The sequence below is a fragment of the Varanus komodoensis genome, unplaced genomic scaffold, assembly GCF_004798865.1.
Source record: "Varanus komodoensis strain SLA01 unplaced genomic scaffold, ASM479886v1 scaffold6_4, whole genome shotgun sequence".
In the NCBI taxonomy this organism is placed as follows: domain Eukaryota; kingdom Metazoa; phylum Chordata; class Lepidosauria; order Squamata; family Varanidae; genus Varanus; species Varanus komodoensis.
The window spans coordinates 7,444,078-7,468,825 of record NW_025336347.1 but is presented as its reverse complement, the minus strand read 5'-3'; the positions used below and the strand labels follow the sequence as shown (position 1 = coordinate 7,468,825).

The following is a 24,748-nucleotide window of genomic DNA, read 5'->3' as shown; positions in this document are numbered from 1 at the left end:
GGTGTCTGAATCGGCCCTGTGCTGTGTGCAGAAGAGACAATCCCTCCCCCTGCCTAGCCTGTTTACAGACCCCAAATACTCCCCCTCCAGCAGAGCAAGTTACTCGAGGGTGCAGCACAGCTGCTGCCAGGCTTGGGGCTTTAGCTCCAACAGAGCTCCCCTGCCGTCTGGGCCCGTGCGCAGGTGCGCTGCAGGTGCCCTCTCCGGACACGCCCTTCCATTTCCCTCCAGGAAGGCTCAAAGCCACGAATAATGCAGACTAGAGCCTGTTCAGAGGTTCAGATCGACTCATCTGATTAGTGCTTGCATACCTGATGTCAGGCGAGGCCACCTAGCATCGTCCCACTACCAGCAACCCCAAAATCTGGGTGGTGTGACAAACAAAGGCACGGAATATGGTTACCTGGAACAGCAGGTGCTGCATGTTGCGAAGAGGAAGAGGAAGGAGGCAGAGAAGGAGAGAGGACAGGATCAGGTTACAAAGGGGGATGAACAGGAAAAACAGCTGTTCTTGTGACAGGTTTTCCATCATGTCCAGTGGAGTCCTTCTTATTATCCAGCACCACCGAGAAAGGAAAAACCACAGGTGCGCTTCTGTCAGGCTCCCTGCCCACCCACATCCCACCCTCAACCTGACTGTAGGAGGAACTGGGAAGGGAGTCCTCTCTCCTGCTCCCTAGAAATAAAGAAAAAAGGTGTGTGGTGCAGTCAAGTGTGGTGTGGTGCAGTGGTTAGAGTGTTGCCCTTGAACTTGGGAGCTCTTAAGTTCTAGTCCACCGTAAGCCATGAAACTCCCTTGGTAACTTTGGGCCAGTTGCTGACTCAGCCTAGCTGGCCTGACAGGAAGATTATGAGAATAAAATGGAGTAGAGCAGGAGGAGGATGGATGTTATGCTGCTTTGGATTCCTTGCAGGAAAAAGTGGGGTATAAATATAATAAATTAAAAAACATCATCATTTGGGATGGAACTCTTGAAAGGAAGAGTTACGTACATGTGTGAGCAAGTCACTTCAGTCACCCTAGGGGCAGCAGATCAGCCAATTTTAAAATTCCCCTTTGGAGATGGTAGTGAAATGATATCATTTCTGAAGAGCCCTACTTTCCCATGAGTGGAATGGTACCATATTTCGAGTACCCACAGCACTGCAGGGTTTCCACAAAATCTTACAAGGCCCTCTGGCAGCACATCCTGAGAACAGAATCAGCTTTTGGTGAAATTACTATTTCTAGTCAATGGAAAGAGAGAGGTGGGGAGAAGCCACTGATCTCTGGGTCTATTTGTTGTGACTCGACGTTTTACATTTTGATCTTATCCCCCATATGATGTGACCAACAGAAATTAAGGCTCTGTGCAACTCTTATATTTTGCAGCTCTTATGATTAAAGCTTACAGTCCTAATTCCTCTGTTTAAAACAAAGGTTAGTTGTAAAATGAACCTTTCTGCCTTACAGTGAAATGGTGTAGTGAAAACAAGATCCCAAATCTGAACAAAGTACTTCAGTTGAAGATTTTCTGCTTTGAATAATTTAATTCGTTATTCTTGCAGATGCTAAATGCTGAAATGGCCTTAGGAAAATAGATCAAAATGCTTAATATGGGCTTTCAACAGATCAAGAGCATGTAACCTACACAGTATCACAGCTGGCCTTTATAAAAAAGAAAGAAAGAAAGACGCCATTACTGAAATAAGGAATATAGAACTGTGTTGTTATGCTAGAGCCAGACATTGGAAAGTACAGAGTTGGGTAAGGTCTCAGTTTTTGCTTATGTAACCTTTATTACTCCAGTCAATGTTCTCTGCCAAAGAGGTCTTCTGCATCAGGAATGAAAAACTGAATAAGAAAGTTTATCTCAATAGGTAAGTTGCAACTGGTAACTTATTTCACCCTCACCCCTGATTTGGCATTGTTGTCATATTTTATTCTATGGGCCAAATTAAATAAGATGATGGTGATGTTTGGAAGTTTCACTTCCTTAAATATTTGTAACTTTAAGGAAATTCAGTACTTCAATTGGTTCAGAACAGAGCCACCAGATTGCTGTTGGGGGCTGGTCATTATTCTCGTATAACGCCAGTCCTCAATCAGCTTCACTGGCTTCTCACTGAAGCCCGGGCCCAATTTAAGGTGCTGGTATTAACCTATAAAGCCCTAAACAGCTTGGGACCAGGATACCTAAAGGAACATCTTTTTCCCTACATGCTCTCCCACTCCTTAAGATCTGCAGCAGAAGCCCTCCTCTGGGAACCCTCCTTTAAAGAGGTTAGGAGAGAATATACTTGGAGGAGGGCCTTCTCTGTGGTGGCCCCCTGGCTATGGAATGCACTCCCCAGAGAGGTCTGCCTGGCGCCGATGTTATATGCTTTTTGGTACCAGGTCAAGACCTTTTTATTTTCCCGTAATTTTAATGTTTAAATATTTTAACTATGTTTTATGCTCAGTCATGGATTATTCTGGATTATTTGGGTCTATATGTATTTATTGGATGTTGATTTGTAAGTCGTCCAGGGACCCCCAGTGTAATTGAGCAGGATAAAAATACCCAAATAAATAAACAAATAAAGCAGCCACAGATCCAAGCGGCATGCCAAGCAAGCATTTGCCTTGCATCACTGCTGGGTTGAAAAGCCCCATGCTGAAAGGAAAATGTGGGCACTCCTGAGAAAGAGCAGCTGGAAGTGGGATCTTCACTGGGAAAAGTGTTCCTGTGTGTGTGAGTGTGCATGAGGCCGGGAGGGGGAGCGGGGGGGGGGAGAGAAGTTACACCTGCCTTTCATCCAATGTTGTGGTCTAAATATAAATCAGGGCTGCTTGTGATTCTTGGAGAGGTTTTTTTCCTACAGACATTTAAAGAGAGGATAGATCCAGGTATGGATCACACCATCATGGGTAGTTTGGCTGAAGGACTGGTAATGACCTGGTGAAACTTTTTCTTAAACTGCCCCCGATGTGTTATTTATGTTATTACATTTGTTTAAAAGTTGCTCATTAGCATCACACTCTCAAGTATTCCACATTTTATTAGGATTATGCTAATTAGGATTCCACATTTTTCTAGAACGCTGGTGGCATACCCCTGCTCTAAAATATTCTAAGATTAAAAGTATGGTATGTACTTCCGACAGTGGCAAATGTTGGCTATTTTGTTCACTCATTTTCACTTAGAGATCTAGTGTTTGTGCGCTCTAAACAGTGAATATGATTGGCTGCACAACCAATGGGCAACCAATAGCAACATCTGGAGCTGGGTGTGGACATCAGTTATGCTCTCTTCTTCCTCTGATCTCCCAACTAGTCCTTTTTTAAAGAGGAGGTCCCAGAGATCATCATAGCTGGGAATGAAATAAATAGTGCCTTGTGCCACAACTTGTGCTGCTGAATAGACAATGAATGTGCCCACAAGAATGTGACAAACAGGTCAAGCTGAGGAGGAGGAAAAGTGATCTCACACAGGGAAAGGGCCAGCTCTGTGTTTGGTGGAAGAAAGGTCTAGAGCAGACCAAAGACGAAAGAGCCTGTGTGGTGTGATGCTTAGACTGCAGGGCTTTTGCGTCTGCTGTGAAAGTCACTGGCTGATTTAGGATCGACACAAACTCTCCACCTAACCTACTTTACAGGGGTATTGTTGTGAAGATGAAATGGAGATGGGGAGTACCTTGTGAACCACCTTGAGTGCTTTGAGAAAGAAAGAAAGGAAGAACTGATATAACAGTAACAGTTTGGAGAACACATTAGCAATGGGCTGTGCTTTTGAGGGCAAACATTTCCCTTTCTACAAGCTGCTTTATTCGTCTTCTCCCTGCTCTACTGGATTCATTCTCATTTTCTGCCTTTTCTCCTTGCAGCCACCCAGCTTGACAGTGGCTTCATCCTCATGGATCCATTTGGGGAGGTAGCAGTCCCTGGAATCTACTGTCAGTCAGGAACCTTCATATACAGTGAGCAAACTGAGAGTGTTCAAATTTCCCATCTTACCAGGATTCGCAAAATAATCTTAGTGCCGTCCAGCAGATAAAAACCTCATTTTCGGTGACCCTCGCTCGCAGTCCCGTTTCAGTTGCGCACATCGATTGGTTGATTGCTGTCCCAGAAACTCGAACGCCTCACAGGACACTGTAAAGAGAGTATCATTGCCATGTTATTTTATTGATTATAGATGCTCTCTGGAGGGATGTTGCAGGGGGGGCCTCCCGGAGACCCTCAGCTTCTCTCTGGGAAAGGAAGGCACTTGCATCGTGACAGGTCAAGGGGGAGCCAGCAAGGGAGGTGACGAGGCTGAAGGCTGCAGGGCGCTCAGCCCCCGCCGGATGGGTGCTAGAAGCGCTCTTGCGCGCACGTGTAAATACGGAGACGCCGCAACTCCCATTTCCGCCTCTGTCCGTCTCACACGGACGACCCCGCTAGTTTCAACACGAAGCGCGAGCCAGGGAAGAGAGAAGCCTGCAATCAAAATGTGACGTGAGTGACGTCACCCCGGGCGGGAGGGGGCGGGCAGCCCGGCCGTCACGAGCCGCGAGAAAGCGCCTTTCGCCCAATCCCGACGCCGCGCCGCTCCGCTTCCATTGCGACTCACGCTCTCGCCGCGGCCGTTCGCGACTGGGCGGTGACGTCATCGCCCGCGGCCCCGCCCTCCCCTTTCACCCCTCCTCCGAGAGCGCGTCCCCGCGCCGGCGGGAAGAGGAGAGGCCTGTTTCGGTGTGCTTGCGAGAGGGTGCCGGGGGCGCGCACGCGACGGCTTGGGCGCCATGTTGGAAGCTTGCTGAGCCCGGCCGCCGGGGATTCTGTGTTTCTCCCTCCTCTCTGTTTGTGTGGTGGAAGCGGAACCCTCGTCGCTGAGCGGCTGCTGGTTGCCTGTTTCCTGAGAGGGCCCGGGGGGCAGGGCAGGAGGAGGAGGAGGAGGAGGAGGAGAAGGGGAACAAGAAGAGGCAGCGGCGGATCATGGATGTCGAGAGACTGCAGGAGGCACTGAAAGGTGGAGGCTCTGGGGGCTTCGGCGGGAGGGGGTTATCCTGAGGTCACGGGGGAGCGGGGAGAGGGGCGGGCCGCTGGCCTCGGGGAGGAGGCGGCGAGGCCTGGCCCTTGCTCTTGGGGGAGCCCCGGAAGGTCCTGCAGAGATCCCCGTGGGAAGGAAAGATACTTTTCGGTCTCCCTGAGGTGGTGGGGAGGGAGAAAAGCCGGGATGAGGGAAACCCATCCCTCTCCGCACCCCCAGAGTCCCGCCAGAGTCTGAGCAGTTCTGTTACCGTGGGCCTTATTCGATGCTGTGCTTGGAAGTATCTGTGGAAGGGCTATTAATATAGGAACCCTAATATGACCCACATGCCAGAGGCTTCCCTTCACTTTCATCTTACTTGTCCACTCGTTCCTTAAAGGCTTTTGGTACATTATCTGCACTTTGCCCGTGTTTTATGTCTGTGTTCCCCTGTAATCCCCATTTCCTTCCACTTCTTTTTCTATTTCCTGTTACCTTTTACTTCCATATCTGTCCTGTGTCCACAACTAACAAATCACTGGATTGCTTTGCCTATGCTTCATGTGGCTGCCCTGCCTAAAGCAGGTGGCCCAGGATTAGAAATTAGGTTTAAAGAAGTTGAAAAGTGTCTTCCCACCTACTCACATGTATTTGCTGCCCTTTGGAGGCTTGTGTTTGGTATATGTGTGCTTTATCTCACATATGGGGTAGCAGGAGGGTGAGATGGTACTTAGCAAGCAAGGTGTGCTTAAAATAACTACTCCCCTCTTTCTTCTGTCCTCTTCACAGATTTTGAAAAGAGGGGGAAGAAGGAAGTGTGTCCAATACTGGATCAGTTTCTTTGTCATGTTGCCAAGACTGGAGAAACAATGTGAGTGATTTTAATTGACTGGTAGCATTTTCCTGTGTCAGAAAGAAAGTTAGCAACCAAATGCTTTTTAACTGTTGTAGTACTAAATCAGTTACAATTCTATATAATTCCAAATTATGAACTCTGCAGTTGTTTATTTCTCAAGATCTTGTGTTCAGGCAACTTTCTTTCAGGTGGAACAGTCGCTGCACTTACTCAGCAAAGATTGAGAAGTATCTAAATGCCTGGGATTCTTGCTAGAGTTACTTGTCAGGTGTAATAGATCCTACTGAATACACTAAGCTAGATTCTCTGTCTTTGGGCTTTATACATTTCAGTTCCTTGCTTTCATAAGCAAAAACTGGAGGTACATTGTGCATTGTGGAGCTATGACTTAAGCTACAGAGATTGAGTCAGGCTATTTCTACATTTTGCTGCTTGTGTGAAAAGGTGGACTGATGTTATTAATAGGTAAAGAAGTCAGGGCCTTCTTTTAGAGGCTTACAATTTATAAACCAATGTCATAGGAACAACTGAGAAAAGATAGTGTTGGACAGGGGTAGTATAAAAAAAGTGGCAGTGGTTTTCCAGTGTTTCAGACGGGAATCTCCAAGGCCTGCCTAAAGATGTCAAGGATTGCGCTTGGGAGCTTTTGCTTACAAACTCTGCTCTTAGATGCTGAGCTGCAGCTGTTTCCTAAGGCTGCAATGGAGTGCACTTTATTGAACACACTTGTTCATATATTTGATTTTTACTTGACTAATTTTCTTTTCTGGAATAATCTTTAGTTCTGTTCCAGCTTCCTTATTGGCTTACTGACTAGCAGAAAGGGGAAAGAACTCCAGTGTGTACTGTTTGTTAGTGTTCATTTTCTTGCTTCCAGTCTGTTCCATGCTACAGCAAGGAATGTTTATTTCAAGTGAGTGTTGATCTTTCAGAGCTTCCCTCTAGCTTACAAAAGACAACTTTCTTTTACTGTGTGACTCTGGTTTTAGGTGAAAACAATTTCTGCTCTTTGTGCCAAGATGGTCAGCAAAATAAGACAAATGTTGCTCATGACTTTTCATATTGTGTTTGTGTATTTATATATAGAACCTAAATCACACAAAACAATTCTAAATTAACCGTTTGTAGGTTGCACCAGTCCAGAAATATTTCAAAGTTTGTTCATATTTGCATAACAGAGCTTAAAATGTAGGGCCCAGGACCAATAATTGTGTGATAAAATGTAACAATTGTTAAAATAGCTTCTGTATTTTTGTTTTGTAGATTTACTTTTTGACATTGTCCTTGTTCACATCTTAAAATAACTCAGACTTTTTTTAAACTGGGTTTTGTGAAGTATGTTGATGTGTAGCGGGAACAACTGAACAACTCAAGAGTTGTTTGTCATGATATGAGGATCAGGAACTCTGGTTTGCTGAGGCAGAGAGACCAGAGTTTCTGGTATGCATATCATGAGAAATAACCTGGAAACAGAGTATCCCTGGGTTGACTGACTTCTCTCATTTGCACCAGCACACTGGCACACTTAAAATAGCTCAGAATTCAGGGTTATTCTGCTGGATGAAATGGGACATAGTTTTTTGTAGCCTGGATCATATCTTCCCTTTTATGCTAGCAGAAAACTTTTTTGCTGATGTTTTCATTTAGCACCATTATTGATTTTCAGAGTTACTGGTTTTGAAAGCACCTAGCTATGGCAGTATCTGACACCACTGCTAATTATGTTGTGCCTGCCTGGCACAACAGGAAGTTAGCACTTCCTAGGTGATTACCAGGACTGAGCCAAACATTTTAAATCACAATGTTAATGCTTACTAAAAATTGCTTGTTTCTTGAACAGAACAGGTCAGGGAAGCTCCTTTCCTGTGGGGTCCGCTGAGCTACCCTATTCCAGAAATGAATTTCAGGCTGTTTGCAGTTGCTTTTGGAAGTGCTAGTATCCTGTGGATGATGGGTCCATGAACATCACTGTGTATTGCCCACGGTGTCTTAAATTTTTGGTAACTCTGTTATATTCAGGGTAAAGTATCAGGGACATATTTTCAGGATTATTTGTAAGTGCCTTTTAAACAAGTATTAATGTTTTCAGTTAAAAGCCATAATAAGTGACATTACACAAACACTTTCAGAATGCCTATAGGTTTTATGTAAATTGATTTGAACATTTCTCCAATTAAATGGTAACTATTTTACTTTAAGGAACACCTAGCAATTTTCTGAAAAGACAATAGAGAATTTGAGCATTGAATCTTCAAAACATTTGGCGCATGTTATACATTGGATGAGTCTTCATGTCATGACAGCCCACTCCGTGAAGTTCTGCAGGCAGGATTATTCATGAAATACCCCATGGTGTTCCTGACAGATGATCAGGCTTACCATAGGTTGTCATTCCGTCCTTCCCCCTCAGTCCTCCTATGGGTATCACAGGGTATCACCATGGTAGAACCCATCTTGTTTGTTCTCCTCAACAGTTGTGAGCTGTTTTGGTCACACTGTCCTTTTGCCATGGTTTTTCTTTTTTTCTGGGTGTCTCCCCCCTCAAATAAAAAACAAAACAAAAAACCCGTGTTTCTTTCTTTTGGAGATTGCTTTTTAGACCTCTGATTTTAACAGCTAGTAACAGCTCTTTCAAAGCATCCAAGCAGCACATGAGAGGAGCTATCCCCGGTCATCACTGCCACTTGTTTTGTACCACAAATATACACAAGTTGTGTGTGTATGTGGATTTAATTACACAAGTGCACACTTCCACAGACTACAGTGTGCTGCACCTGGCCAATATCCTGAGGGCTGCCTGCTGCAAAATTGCGGCAGACACCCCTCATGGGTGCTGACCTGGGGAGGCTGCCAGAAGCTGTCAGAAGGCAAGCCAAAGCAACAAGTGATCTTTGTTCTTGAAAAAGGGTGGCCAGGAACCACTCAGGTTCTTTTTGCTTTTCCACTCTTTCCAAAGACTGGGTGAGTGGGAAAGGAAAAAAAAGCTACCACCTTTTATAGGGGCATGGAGTTTTGATAGCTAGCTGTCAGAACTCTGCTTCTTTTAAAGGGTTTTTGTTTTACAGGGTTCTCCATGGTTTCCCCCCGAGAGGGACATGTTATTTATTATTTATTTAAAGTATTTTTACCCTGTCCTTTACTCAGGATGACATTCATGTAGTAGGGTAAAATATGAGTGTGACCTCACAAATGTCAACCCCTCCCCATGTTTTCACGAGCAAAGATCACTAATGGCTTTGGATTCTCTTGTCAGCAGTCTCTCTGGGTTGGTGCCTGCTGCTCTCTGAGAGCAGGTAACTCCTCAGGCATTGCTTTGCCTAGATGTGCCATTTTGCATCTGCAAAAATATGCAAGTAGAGATAATTAAAAAATGCACACATTTGGGGTACAGCCCCTCAAAAAGGGGAGACAAACCAGTGACAGCTGGAATGTGCTGTGTTCTCTGAAGTGATCTCTGAATGGGGGGTGGGGGGAGAAAAACCATGACAATGTAAAAGGGCTCACAATCACAATGAGTGGGGCTGAGTCAGTGCTGATTGTTCTACTCTGCCAGGGCATTGATAAGCAGATGACACTGGTGGTGGACCAGGGTAGTTTGGTAAGAGCAATTTTAGTCACTTGTACTAAGTGCCTCACTACCCAGTTTTCTCAACCGACAATAAGGTCTGTCACCTGGTTCCATACAGTATGACAAGTTATTGTAGGTCCAACAGCAAGCCATGGGTTATTGGTGCGCCTTACTGCCCATGAACAAGCACCCTGTGAGAATTAGTCTGGGGGCACACCACATAACATCCCACTCAGCCTTCTCACCTACAATGGCTCATTATGTCATGCAAACCTTTTACCCTGAAATGGACAGTAAAGTAAAATTATTTAGAAAATAGAAGTCAGCAGCAGATAATCTGTTTAGTCATGCAGTCAGCTGAGCTAATAGTTAGATTGTTGTTCCATATTTCACATCCTCCACTTTTCTTTAGAAAGATGACATATTTTTTATGTACATTGCTTTTAAAACTATTTTACTGGCATGAGCAAGTAGCATGAACAATCATGGTGGACAGTTCTCTTAGTTTGCATCAGTATGAAAAATAAGAGAAAATACTGAGTCCTCATAGTTACCTGAAGGTATAATGGAAGTGTGCTTCAGGTTGCAAATTTATTCTGTCTAGTTTATACATTTCATGGTCCAATACATGGTTTTTTTTTTTTTTTGGTAAAACGTTTGTTGGATAGCTGGACGTTATAAATGTGCTATGGCTGTGTAGCATAGGACCACTCTGTTCTTTCTGTGGCAAGTGTAACTGAGCTGCTTACAGCTCTTGCAGAAAGGAACTCCTTGCTCTCTTTCTGTGTAACCCAGTTTGGACATAAGGACCAACCATGGGGTAATGGGGTAACCAATTGGTCAAGGCTACATGCAAATGAGCTTGCTGCCTTCCACCCACTTAGAGAAATAAACCTGATTTAAAACAAACCACACACAAGAACAGGGATTAAAACTCAGGGTCGTTTCTCTGAGTGTAGCTACAACCAGAGTGTAGCTTTCAGAAGTGCACCAAATAAATGGGAACTTAATATGCTGCGGGGAAGCATGTGATAGCCATAGGTTGTTGTTACTTGTAAACTGGGTTGTGGTGTATGTTCTCTAATCTTTAGTTATTCTCTAGATTTGGTTCTCCAAGTGCCTACAAGTGACCTTGTATGTATAGCTATGGAAGAGGGCTGTGTGGGTACAAGAGGAAGATCTTCGTATTAGAACTTTCAGCTACCTAAGTATAACTAAGGTGATAAAACTGTGTCTGGGCCATGCCATTCAGAATTCTGTATGGAAGGTACTTATGTGTAGAAGAGTGCTAAGAATTAGGCAAAGAATTGCCACTGCAGTGTGAGTTAGATGCTTCGGTAGAAGTTCACAGGATCAGGACATACAAGTTTCTATTCTGAATTTGAACAGGCATATGCTGTGTGATGCTCATTATTATCACGTACTGAATCTCTAAGCAATCACATTGCATATGTGTATTGCCTGCCATAAAACCATTTCTTGGTTTCCAAGGATTAATCAGTGAGGAAGCATGATTGTTCTGGAAACTTAGTTGAAGCATAGCAAAGCTTGGGACTGATTTGTTCATATAAACGTTTATCGTCTTGCACAGAAATTTCACAAATTGAGTGCTTTGCTGAAGCTACTGATGCAGTTAGACAAGTTTGATACACTGTCGTTGTGAGGGAGAACTCTGAAGATAACTCTGGCAGAAGTTTATTAGAAAATATAGTTATTTGTTCATAAGTGATAACAGTACTAAAGTAGCAATGCAAAATAAAATCTAAGATTAATAATAGTATAGGAAGCTTATGTGAAAATATATAGTGAACTACTTCCCCCACCACTGTCTTAAATCAGTTTCTTTTATAGATAGCCATCATACTTTGCATTTAAAAAAATTATGTATAGAAAGCGGACTCATTGAGGGTGCAATTCTATCCATGTTTAGACAGAAAAAAAAAATCCCAAACCTCTCAGCATTGCCCAGCAAGCATGGTTGACCAGGGGATGCTGGAAGTTGTAGAACTTTTCTTGTCTAAAACATGCACTGCATTGTGCCCTTAATTATCCAAATAGGCCTACAGAATTTACTAACATCATCAAAGCCTTCCTGCTCTTTCCCGTATCAGTCATTTGTGGACCATTGGTGGTCTGAAAGTATAGAGCAGGCAGTGGGGACAGACTAAGTTTCTCAGATTATAAAAGGTTGTGTGCTCTATTGGAAATAATTTTTATTTAGGTGATTGGGAGAGTGTTAAACACAATTTGCAAGTGTTATTTTTTTATCCCAGGCAAACTAATGTTCTTATGAAAAAGGAAATTGGATTTGAGCTGCCTGGTACTGCAGACTTAGAGTACCTAAATGCCTACAACAACCTACCATTTCCAAACTGTTTTGGGAGGTTAAAAAGCTTAGACAGGGTGGATGAACCATGGGGAGCATCTTCTGAAATCGTGGAAGAAACTCAGTTCCTGGAGAGGCAGAGTACACCATTCAATTATAAACATTTCTTGACTTCTTTGGCAATGCAACTAGTATTGCTATGGACACAATGAGCCTGTTCATACATCATGATAAGCCATATTGAAAACAAGTCACAGTGTGTTTTTAATGGTTTGCTAAGCTGCATTGCTGCTGACAAATGAGCAGGTGCTCACCACTATTCCATGGTTTGTTTCCCATTAGTTTTCTGCCCAGTCCCAGCATGTATCTCAGAGGCCTTTGCAGCACCCCATCTGTATGGCTATGATGAGAGTCTTCCCCTCCCACCCTTTCTTGACATGAGAAGCACTATACATACATAATGTATATGTGGTACAACATACATTGATATTAATAAATTGGGGCTTACATTTTTAGGAAGAGGGGCTTGAAGGTTTTATTTATTTGTTTTCTTCAACCCTTTAAAAAAACAACCTTGGCTGCTTCTCACTATTGGGGTTTATTGTATTTATTTATTTAGGATATTTTTATCTGTACCAATTGTCTTTGGATGGCTTACAATGTGATAAATACCCAATAAATACAACCATCAATAACAAGATAAAATAAGAACAGTATTCCTCTTCTCAGCATAGGTGTGTGAATATGCATGATAGATTTACCTTCCTGGAAGAATGTATGGCTCCCAGCAATATGGGAATGGGGGTTTAAGGTTTTCCTTTCCTATTTTTGTGTCAAAGTTCCACCCACTATAGAGGGGTTAAGAAAAGAAATTGAGACTTGACCATGGCTCCAGATTGCAGCTATGTACATTACCTCCAATCATTCATACATGAAAAGCGCTAGAAGAAATGTTACTGTTTTTTTGCCAAGTCATATTCATGGTATATAGGAGAATAGTGACCTCTTTCAAGGTCGCTTAGTGAAGATGAAAGAAACTTGGCTCTCCAAAGAAAAAGCCAGATCTCTGAAGTGCAGAGCCTAGGAGGAGGGATTAATGAGGGGAAGATGCAGGTGGCAGTAATACACACAGTTGCCAAGTGGAGGGTGGGTTTGCATGATAATAGAGGGAACAAATAAACTTTAGTAGTTTATTTTCCTTCCCCATGTGGAATGGTCACAAACTGCCCACTTAGCATAATTACCCTCTCCAGACATGAGTGATTGTGATGCCTGAACTTGGTGAGGCTGGCTGGCTGGGGTGGTTTACATTCTGACACCAAAGGGTTGTTCTAGTTGTGGAGGCTGGAGATGACTGGTATGGGGAATGTTCCATTTAAATTGACATCATGAATTTCCAGGAAAGGTGCAGAAGTTGCGCTATATTTGAACTATGGACTTTTTGACTAGAGGGTTACCTTAGAGATTTATGAGTTTTAAGTGCAATATGCAGTAATGGTTTTTCCAGAAACTTTGAATCAGAAAAGTTTCCAATACAAGTTAGGTTAATTTGCATAGGAACAATTGTAGCTTGTATTTGAGCATGTTTACTTTATATGTATTTAATAAGCAACAAAGCTTTTAGAATGTTATCAAACCTTACTTTTAGTTGCAATGAACAAGTATTTGTTTTAACATATTTGAGGAGGGAAACTTTGTTGTTGTTAGTCGCGAAGTCGTGTCCGACCCATCGTGACCCCATGGACAACATTCCTCCAGGCTTTCCTGTCCTCCGCCATCCCCGGAGTCCACTTAAGCTCACACCAACTGCTTCAGGGACTCCATCTAGCCACCTCATTCTCTGCTGCCCCTTCTTCTTTTGCCATCTATTGTTCCCAGCATTAGGCTCTTCTCCAGGGAGTCCTTCCTTCTCATTAGGTGACCAAAGTATTTGGGTTTCATCTTCAGGATCTGGTCTTCTAAAGAGCAGTCAGGGTTGATCTCCTCTAGGACTGACGGGTTTGATTGCCTTTCTGTCCAAGGGACTTGCAGGAGTCTCCTCCAGCACCACAATTCAATCCTTTTGCGCTCAGCCTTCCTTATGGTCCAGCTTTCATAGCCATACCTTGTAACTGGGAAAACCATCGCCTTGACTGTACGCACTTTTGTTGGAGGTGCCTCTGCTTTTTAGTATGCTGTCTAGATTTGCCATTGCTTTCCTCCCCAGGAGCAGGTGTCTTTTAATTTCTTGACTGCAGTCCCCGTCTGCGGTGATCTTGGAGCCCAGGAAAATAAAATCTGTCACTACCTCCATTTCTTTCCCATCTATTTGCTAGGAAGTGAGAGGACTGGATGCCATGATCTTAGTTTTCTTAATGATGAGTTTCAAGCCAGCGTTTGCACTCTCCTCCTTCACCCACATCAAGAGGCTCTTTAGTTCCTCCTCACTTTTTGCCATTAGAGTGGTATCATCTGCATATTTATTTATCGATTTATATCCTGCCTTTTTCCTAACAGGGCTCAAGGCAGCTTACATCTCCTCCTCCATCTTTTCCCCACAACAACAACCTTGTGAGGTAGGTTGGGCTGAGAGTCTGTGACAGCCTTGCTGAACTCCTTTCTCAATTTTGAACCAATCAGTGGTTCCGTCTCCAGTTCTCACTGTTGCTTCTTGACCCGCATATAAGTTTCTCAAGAGACAAATAAGATGGTCTGGTACTCCCATCTCTTTAAGAACTTGCCACAGTTTGTTGTGATCCACAAAATCAAAGGCTTTAGCATAGTCAATGAAGCAGAAGTAGATGTTTTTCTGGAACTCCCTAGCTTTCTCCATGATCCAGCGTATGTTGCCAATTTGATCTCTAGTTCCTCTCCCTCTTTGAAATCCTGCCTGTATTTCTGGTAGTTCTCGGTCCACATACTACTGGAGCCTAGGTTGTACGATTTTGTGTATAACTTTGCTAGCATGTGAAATTAGTGCAATGGTGCAGTAGTTTGAACATTCCTTAGCATTGCCCTTCTTTGGGATCAGAATGTAAACTGACCTTTTCCAATCCTGTGGCCACTGTTGAGTTTTCCAAATCTGCTGACATATTGATTGTAGCACTTTTACTGCATTGTCTTTTAAGATTTTGAATAGCTCAGCTGGAATGCTGTCACCTCCACTAGCTTTGTTGTTGCTCAGACTTCCTAAGGCCCATTTGACTTCACATTCCAGGATGTCTGACTCGAGATCAGTGACCACCCCATCGTGGTTATCAGGGACGTTAAGCTCTTTCTTGTATAGTTCTTCTGTGTAATCTTGCTACCTCTTCTTGATCTCTTCTGCCTCTGTTAGGTCCCTGCCATTTTGGTCCTTTATCATGCCCATCTTTGCACGAAACACTCCCTTCATGTCTCCAATTTTCTTGAAGAGAAAGATCTCCTTTCACCACCAGATACATCTGCAACTGAGTGTTCTTTTGGCTTTGACCCAGTTGCTTCATTCTTTCTGGCGCTACTAGTACTAGCCCTCTGCTCTTCCCCAGTAGCATATTGGACACCTTCCGACCTGAGGGGCTCATCTTCTGGCGACATATCTTTTTGCCTTTTGGTACTGTCCATGGGGTTTTCATGGCAACGATACTGGAGTGGGTTGCCATTTCCTTCTCCAGTGGATCACGTTTGTCAGAGCTCTCTGCTATGACCTGTCCGTCTTGGGTGGCCCTGCACGGCATAGCTCATAGCTTCATTGAGCTACGCAAGCCCCTTCGCCACAACAAGGCAGTGATCCATGAAGGAGGAGGGAAACTCAAAGGATGATTAATATTATTTAAAGGTTATAACAAGTTGACTCTTTACTGGAATGCTTTTGAGAGTTAAAGACAATAGCATGTATTTCCATTACATTTTTGAATGTAAAAAAAAATACTGAAAAATGTTGACACACTAATTTTAGCAGCCCAAAGAACTGTGTATGATGCACTGATACCCACTTAACACTTTTCCTATAAGGTTGTTAAAGCACCTTCTGTCTTGCTGTCACTTTTACCTTCATTTTACTTTGAGATACACATGTATTTCAGTAACCTGTGTGTATAGAAGGGCTGCATAAAGGGATAATCACCTGAAAAACATTAATTACAGATTTGAAACTGCCAAGGTTGCATGTTTTATTTTTTTGTGATGCTATATATACTGCTTAATAATATCTCTAAGCTTTTGCAAATACTGCATTTGCAATTGGTGTACATTTATTTTTTTTACTAAGAAACTTATGAAATGGAAACATTTCTGCAGAAAAATAAAGCACTAGAAAATTTTCTGCCCCACATCACTGGATAGATGCTTCAAAAATAATAACAAATAAGAAGCTTTTGCTGCTCTTTCAGTGCTGGTAGCTGAGCAGTGCTGGAATTTGGCTTTCTGAAAGATATAACTGCAGTTAATTAAAGTTTTAAGGATTTTTTGCAGTTTCTACACACACTTGTTTATACCCAGAATATAGCTGCATGCCTGGACATGTAACTAAAGGCGTTCCCCAACTATGTGTGCCTTACAAATGCACTTCTTGTCTGAGTTTTGAATTACTGGGCAGTGTGTGATGAATAAGTAGTAAAAGCATCTTTCATTTCTTTCCTTGCATCCATTAACCTAGTTCGTTGTTGCCTCATGCATTTTCATCTCTTTGTACCCACTGAACCCTTGCATAGACAGTTTACTGATCTGTAACTTTTTATATCAATATATTTCCTCTTCCATATTTCTGTAGTTTCTGATCTTTTACTTCACATGACTGGTTCTTTGAATATTTGAATCTCTAGATTTGCCTACCAATAGCAGGTACTTCAACTCCTATTTTATGAAAGGCAGAACAGAACTGCAATAAATAAAATCATTAAGATAATGTGAAAACATCTTATTACTGTATTTTCTTTGGGAGATGCATTTTCTCACTTATCAGAATGTAGCATTGAACCTGTGCTCTCCTTAGATCTAGTTCCTTAATGTGTGATATTAATGGCAAAGGGAAGTCATTCTTCCCAGCATAGATATAGCATCCACAAGAGAAAGGCTCATAGGTTGTGTGCACCTGCAGGCCACACAAGTGACTGTTTTGCAAACTGGAAGGTCTGTTCATGCATCCCCTAGCTCATTCTGTCTTTTCTCCTCTCTTCACAAATCAAGTTATATGAGTTTGAAGGACATATAATTTGGCCAAGTGGAAGAAGGGGATGTGGGAAGTGTGCATAGACCTCTTATTACTTGTACTGACTTGCTGCGTGTAGCATGTAGGAAGAGGAGAAATAGAACTTTCATTAGCCCAGGAAAGAGTTAACTCAGTTACTTTACAGCAGTGTTTTTCCTTATCCTTGCTGTTGGTGAAGGTTTTAACCAGCTGGAATAATTCAAGGTAACTGATCATAAATTGGTAGAATAGAAATGATAATAAAAGGTTAGCATGTTAGAAGTACTTTAGAAATTAATACAAGTAATCCACATAGTTCTAAACCAGTTCTCCTTGATACTTCAGTCTTTCTAGTGTATCCTTTGAACTTATTGTGCAGAGGCGTGTGTGTGTGTTCTTGTTCCAACAATCAGCACCTGTATGTTCTGTGTCCTGACCTCTACCTGTCTAGGATTGGTGTTCCAGAAATAGCAGTTTTGCTCTGGCCTTTCAATACTATATCTGGTAAAAGTGAGGTTTTTTTAATATTGAAAACTTCCCTCTTCCCTCCCAACTTCCTTCCCCACATACTTTCTAAGACAAGGAACAGTGTCAGGTATGGTATATGTTATTGATGAATCATATCTGATAGCTGCACATTCAAAGTAATTAGTATTAATAAAATGTGACATTTTTACTAGCTTGGCAGAACTAGCCTTTTGTGGTGCTTTGTTCCACTTTGTTCTTTCCACTAGCAACTAAACTTGTGCTGATGAAGTGTGAATAGGTCTTCCCTGTTGTCTTTGGCTTAATACAGCCCTGTGTACACCATGTGAAATGTGCATCTTATTTGGGCAGCTGCATTTGGGTAACAATCTTGTAAGCTTTAATTTTAATCAAATAAATAATTCCCCACCCCCTCACCACCTGAGCTGGTGAACTCTGAGTAATTTCATTAATCAATTCCTTATCAGCTGATTTGTAAACTAATTAAGCTGCTATTTAGCAGTAGTTGCCTCCTGTCTCAGTGATTTCTCCCCCCCCCCCCAGCAGTTCAGATGCAGTCTGAGAGTCAGTCACAGTTGAAATGATGCAACATTGGTTGTTGAAAGACCTGTTTACCATGTTTACTAATAGTTACTCTTCAGGCATAACTGATGATGAAAGTAACTGCTGAATAAATGAAGGGAATAATTAATCAGTGTTATAATCCGGGGGATGCAAGAATTTTGTGAAAGAATTTGATATGATCCCAGAGGAAGTATTATTTTAGAAAGAATGAAATGAGAATTCTTTTTAAAAAATAGAGGAAGTTGGCTCAAAGAAGAGGTCTAATATCTCCCACTGACATAAGCATTGTATTTTAATTCAGAATGACCACTGAGCATAAACGCTTATCTGAATGGGAGCTATCGCATCATCTACAACAAGAAAAAGGGTATCTACATGTAAAGTAGTCTAAACTACTTATAAGGTGAATGGTTAAGCTAGCTTATATAGTCAGATAAATGATGGAAAAGCACAACTTTGTAAAAGTCTTAAACATGCTGTATGTGCCTTGGGAATGAAGGAGTAAATGAAGCCTATGTGCCTTGGGAATGAAGGAGTAAATGAAGCCTTTGCACTTCTCCATGTCTCTCATTTTTAACTGATTTTTTTTCTAGGATATATATGTTGTTTTCCACCTATACTGCTCTCTGATATTGAATGGTAAGGTACTCCTTACATAGGAACTTGAGTGCATTATAGTAACCATATATCTTTACTTTTTTCATGGAACACATGGCAATTCAGATAGGTATTTTGTTGAAATGCCATTTGGAACTGTACAGGTTGGTTGATGCTTCTAGAGTTTTGTGATATTGATGCTTACTTGATAGAATTTAATTCCTTTTGACGTGACTTGCCAAAACCTTCCATGATGACTCTTTAGTAGAACTGGTACACACTCCATCCTCTCCAGTGAACTACAGTAAATGTTATACATAGTCTACATTGTTATACAATTTGATATTTGCATAACATGTTTCTGGAAGTGTAATCCTGTGCATTACTACTCCAAAGTAAGCCTTGATTAGTTCAGTGTGACTTACAGGAAAGAGTGTATAAATTTGCAGCAAGAATCTTTTGATCTAGATAATCATTTACTTACTTCCTTATTTAATATTTTTGTATCCCACCCTGTACGGTGTCTCAGGGCGGTAATAACATAGGTAAATAAGACACAGCATAGCAGTAATACGATACAGCATAATAATCACAATAACAATTTGAAGCTAAAACCTAACTTGCTATAAATCACTGCAGTCTTCTGAGTAATGTAAACTGTTTTTTCCAAGACTGTGAAGACTGTACTAACCATGTATTATGTAGGTGCAAATCTTAAAAAGTCTGGTTTTACCAATGAAGAATGCAAAATCTCAGGAAGTAAAGGGAGCTTTCCAGTTCTGATAATGATTTTTTAAAGGATGGGACATGGACTTGCTCCCATGAAGGAAAAAACAAATAGGAAGGAGTTCTAATTCTGAACTTAAATGAAGATTTGAACCCTCAAAACGGATAGGAAGCAAAAGCTATTATCTCTTACCCCCAGTTGCCTGAAAAAATAGAGATGTTGCAGGAAGACTTGGCTTATTGTATGTTCAGTGGGATGTTGGATCTTCTGTGTGATTGCTTAGAATAGAGTAATGCATCATGCATGATGTGGCCAAATTTGAGGATAATTTTGAAAAGAAAATTTGGCACATAACAAATCTGTGCTTATTTTTCTTGCATTACAATATAGCTCTTGGTTGCTGAATAAGCTACTTGCTGTATTCTGTACATTCCTCTGAGAGGCTTGTTGCGGCATTGTTGTGATGAAGCCATGGTAACAAGAAGAATGAAAACGTCAGTAGACAGAATCAAGTTATGGGTGAAAGTGGCCAACATGGAAAACAGTCTCACAGTCAAAGTGATAAAACTGCTAAGCTCAGTCGGCTCTCAGGCAGACAATGACAATGGTTGAAAGTTTATTCTCTAATCAGTTTTTATACATTCCTTTTTGGAAGTTGTGCCACTATGATATTAAAATATTCATGTGCTTTGAGACTAGTTTATTTCTGAGCATTATACATGACGTTCATTATACATACCCCCCAAATCAAAGGTATGATATAAACATGCTAAATAAAATAAACACTTGTGGCTTAATCCTTGATCATTGCAGGATGGGCAGGATCAGATGCCCTTGCATGAGTGCAGCATCACAGGAGTTTCATTGCTACACAAACGGAACAGGTGTAGTAATAGCCATTTTCTATTGTGGACAAAGAAAGGGTGTCACAGGTCAGAAGGGGCCCTTTCCTTGTAGGATTGGTAGTATAGTATGAAACAAGTATCAAATGCCATGACTGGGCAGTTCCTTTGCTTTTATAGAGGATGGAAGATTGCCTCTCGTAAGCTGATAGTGCCAGAAAAATGAAGAAAACCCACTATGCATTTACTGGCCCCAGCAGTGCCTTTGTCTATCCTGTATGTGTGCTTTCTGGAGGTGAGAGAACATCGACAGAAAGAGTGGGGTAGGAGTGGGAGGTGAGCCCTGTATGCAACTACCATATCTGTGTCCTTTTGTTAAACAGGGAAATGAAGGTTGAGTATAGGACTTGATTAGTCTCTCAGTGATTATAGAGCCAAGACAAGAAGGAAGTCATACATACAGTACAATTGTCATTGTGTTGCTACAGAGTAACAGTTTGCTAACAACATGCTGAGCCCATTTTGCTTTCCAGTTGAAAGTTCAAATCCCTATATGTGAGACAAACATTGATTTAATCACTGTGGTGTGCACCCTCCAGGTATACACATGACTCTTTCTCTATTAGCCTGACTCTGTGTAGTACATTAAAATTGCATCCAGGAGACTAAATAAGTGACTAATATTAACCTTTACTTAATGTTTCAGTTACTTTTTCATATACCACCATGAATGCTTTATTGTCCTATCTCTTCTGTTGCTTGTAGTTCCTCATTCTTCACTATATTCTAGAATGAATCTGCCTGTTAACACCAGTGACTAGAGATGGTAGAGCCACACACATGAGCCTGAGGTCTTTTGGATATTGTTGGACTATGTTTTCCATGAGTTACACCCAGGATAGCTAGTTGTCATGGATGATGGGAGTCCCAACAGTATCTGGAGGGCCCCTGACTTACCACCCCTAGTTTAAACTTTCATTGGTTGTATTAAGGCTTACTTATGCTTAGAGTAGACCCATTGAAATTTCTGGGTCAGTGTTGGTCATGATTAACTTGTCACATTAATTTTAGTAGGTCTGCTCAAAGCATGACTAAGTCTGGATCCAACCCAAAGTCATTTTCTTCACCAGAGTTCTTTCTCTCTTACGATTATATTCTTGTCTGTGAACTGTTGCCTGTTAAGTCCCTCCCTTGTGTCCCACCCTCTTCTGCCTGTTTGTGTGAAATAATTTGCTGTTAGCCTACTTTTTGTATTTGTTTTTGTTTCAATCCTTCAGTAGTATATACATCATTTATAACTGTAACTATTTTGCATCCTTATTGGCCTTAAAATGCAACTGAACCATGAAGAGTTATAGCAGTGTTAACTTTTATATGTTACATAAAAGATATACATGCTGAATTGCATATTTGCATGAAATTGCTTATCAGTATTAAATAAGTAAATACAAGGCCACTAGCTAATGTTTTTAGCCTAAATAGGGTCCAGTGGGAAGACATTGGCCTTCAGCTTCTAAAAAACCCTTTGAAAAAAAGTTCTTTCTTGTAACTGTTTCCTGAAGTACTTCTGCTGGAGGACACTTTTCTTACAAGGTGAAAGAAAGAATTAAGAGGTGTTATCTGTTCTTGTGCCTTTAAAATGACACTCTCCTAATCAACTCCTACCATCAAAAAATGTTCTGACAGTACATTTACTTGTCCATCCACTGCAGTGTGGTCAGTGTTGGAAACTAGCCAGTGCCAAATCAGTACTTATTTTTAATTCTAACAGTTCCCAGTTGTGTTGCCTATTTTGATCGTTGCACATGCTTTAACATGTTTAAAGTTCTTTGTTTTGCATATTAAGCTATTGAGCAAGAGGCTCAAACCATTTACAGTAAGCCCTTTCTTCTATACCTTAAAATATTAGAAAGGAGCCAGATTTCATGAATTTTTGCTACTGTATTTTCATTTTTGATGTGGGAGAAAATTTCATTGAACACCTAAGAAAAATCACATGACAATCTCTCAACACTAGCCACTGTGGTTCAGCGGTTAGAATATTGACCTCAGACTTGGGAGACTGCATTTCTAGTCTCTAGCTATGAAGCTCTATCACTGGGTGTTTTTGGCTAAGTCACATTCTTATCTTAACCTATCTCACAGGGTTGTTGTTTGTGAGGATAAAATGGTGAGAGGAGAACTTTGGAAGGAGGAAGAAAGGCAGGATATAAATGTAATAAAATAGTATTAGGTTTTCATCTAAACTCATAATTATGATTCTGTGTAGACTGTATTAAAGCTCACAAAGACTTGGCATGGGGGAAATAAACAGTCCCTGCTTTGGCTTAATTTTTATCTTTTAAATGAAAACATTTTAAGCTTTAAAAGTTGTAAAGAGATACTTGAACATTCAGGTAGTAATTTCCATTAGATGCATAATGCATGGATATGTGTGGGTGTATATGTGTGCATAGATCTAAACTGTGCACATGTATGGGTTGTGCATTTATATTTATAAGCAAATTACACATAACTTGTTTTTATCTGGCCTTGGATCTTAGTGTGAAAGCCAACAGTAGCTTTGTTACATTCCTGTTACTCTGCTTTACAGCTGCGTGCTCACATGCATGAATGGGACTTAGCAAATGGAGGTGCTCTGCTGAGGTGTAAGGAGAATTCTGGCAATTCTGGTTGCTGCTCATACCACAGAAACCATGTTGAAAAGCTCTGTATCTGGGGATTTGCACGCTCAGGAGAAACTGGCTGAAACAATTAGAGTTGAGGTGAGGGCTTTGCTGGGAGATGAATGGAAAGCCCTTGAGGATGAATTGATTGAGCCCCTAGGCTGTGAGTTGATAACCCCTAGCTCAGAGTAGCCTTACATACCCAGGACTGAATAATTAGCTCATATTTGTTGGCACTTGTGACTTTTCTTGTTTTCTCTCACTGAATATACTATAGTTGGTTCAAGTAGAACACCTGAAAAATCAACAGAAATATAATTTTGTCTTAAGCACAAGTTTCTAGAGTTTTGGTGATGTAGTACTAGAACTAGATCATGAGAGGCTGGATTGTCTGTTGTGAGTGTGATACTGAGGAGCATGAAGAATACAATAGGAAATAACAGGAGAAAGAATTGTATCAGACTTTCTCCACTCTTTACTAGATGTAGAATTATGCTACTTATTTTAATTTTAAAATATTTATATCTCTTATGTGAATTCAAACTGTTTTTTGATGGTGGAACATTAATCCTGCTTTGCAGCCTTCTTTCCACTTGCAGTAAGGGCAATTGCATTTTTCCACATACCAACTGGTCCCCATCCCAGTCCTTTACTCAAATTTCTACATTACTGCAGTATCATAAGAGCTGCCCCCTCCCCCACATACTTTGGTAAAACCTGTATGCAGAAACCACATTGGTGGGTAGGTTGACTTTGTTCATTCCAACCTGAATACCACACAGTGGGATTTGAAATAAACAGAGTTCACCTTGGAAGAAATTAGTGGGCTAGAGAAAAACAGGTGCCTTTTATCTCCTTATTCATGTACACTAGAGAAACTGGGGGATTGTAGAAGCTTGTGGCTAAATAATTTCTGTTCAATAGTCTTATTTGATAATGGTTTTTACCTGTCATTGGCCCACTTAAGAACTATTTTAACAAGAGAATTATTTAACACATTCTCAAATTTGTATCTTGACCTAAGGGTTCCAGTTGTTGGGGGCTTTATGACAGATCATGCTTGTTTTGTTAATGATTTAAGTTATGTATTTTGATTTTGAAGCATAACAAAATACTTTATCAGATCACTGTTTGGTCTTGCTTGCCTGAAGGTAGTTTTAAAATTAACTCTGCTGTGCATGTTTTATTACTTTAATCTGAATATGGTTAGCATGTGACTTTTCATATGCTGTTAAGCAAGCCGTGTGTATTTCTTTTTTAGGATTCAGTGGTCGCAGTTCAAAGGCTATTTTATTTTCAAATTGGAGAAAGTGATGGATGACTTCAGAACTTCTGCTCCTGAGCCAAGAGGCCCTCCTAACCCCAATGTGGAGTACATTCCCTTTGAGGAGATGAAAGAACGCATTCTGAAAATAGTCACTGGCTTTAATGGGTATGCAGTCTTAGATCAAACTTTACTTGTTGTTTGAATCATGTGATTTATTATCAAATTTAGGCATTCTATTTCTGACCTTCATATTGTACTGACTTTCTGCCATATGTGCTACAAAATGAAAAATCACTATAATTATTTGTTGGCAAAGTTCAGAGTATTGTCATAAATATGAAAATCATTGGCTTACCTTCTCTTACCTCAGATCATGAGAAGGGGTGATACTTTTCAAAGCTTGTTTCTTATAGTTTGCATTACAGCTTTTTAATAGCTTAACTAGATGAGTAAGTTCCAATTAACCATGTAGTGAGGAAAACCATTTGATCTACTGAGGGAGCAGTCATATGGTTCCTGGATGAGCATTCTAGGGGACTGTAGGATAGATCAGAAAAAAAAAAAAAAAACCTGATACTGGAGACTGCTGTGACCTCAGAAGGGCAAGATGAAGATTCATCCCTACCCCTTGCTGCTAGTATGGACAGAACTGCTCTGGCTTCCTCTCCAGGGTTGAAAAATTAACTCCAGAGAGAGGAAGAATGACATTTTGATGCACTGGGAAGGGAGG

General features: G+C 41.2%; 1 protein-coding gene across 3 annotated transcripts in view; it reads left to right on the top strand.

The window, feature by feature from the left end:
• Positions 1 to 4,703: 4,703 nt before the first annotated feature.
• The window catches only part of PPP4R2 (protein phosphatase 4 regulatory subunit 2), a 40,036-nt gene continuing 19,991 nt past the window's right edge, over positions 4,704 to 24,748 (top strand). Inside the window, exons 1-3 of one of the 3 annotated variants that reach the window (XM_044452025.1) lie at positions 4,704 to 4,973; positions 5,763 to 5,844; positions 24,013 to 24,183. In XM_044452025.1, coding sequence (XP_044307960.1) covers positions 4,940 to 4,973; positions 5,763 to 5,844; positions 24,013 to 24,183 — 287 coding nt within the window. In that variant the 5' untranslated portion in view covers positions 4,704 to 4,939. Of the gene's footprint in view, positions 4,974 to 5,760; positions 5,845 to 24,012; positions 24,184 to 24,748 lie in introns of all 3 variants that reach the window. The other 2 variants (XM_044452026.1, XM_044452027.1) reach the window with 2 other exon arrangements.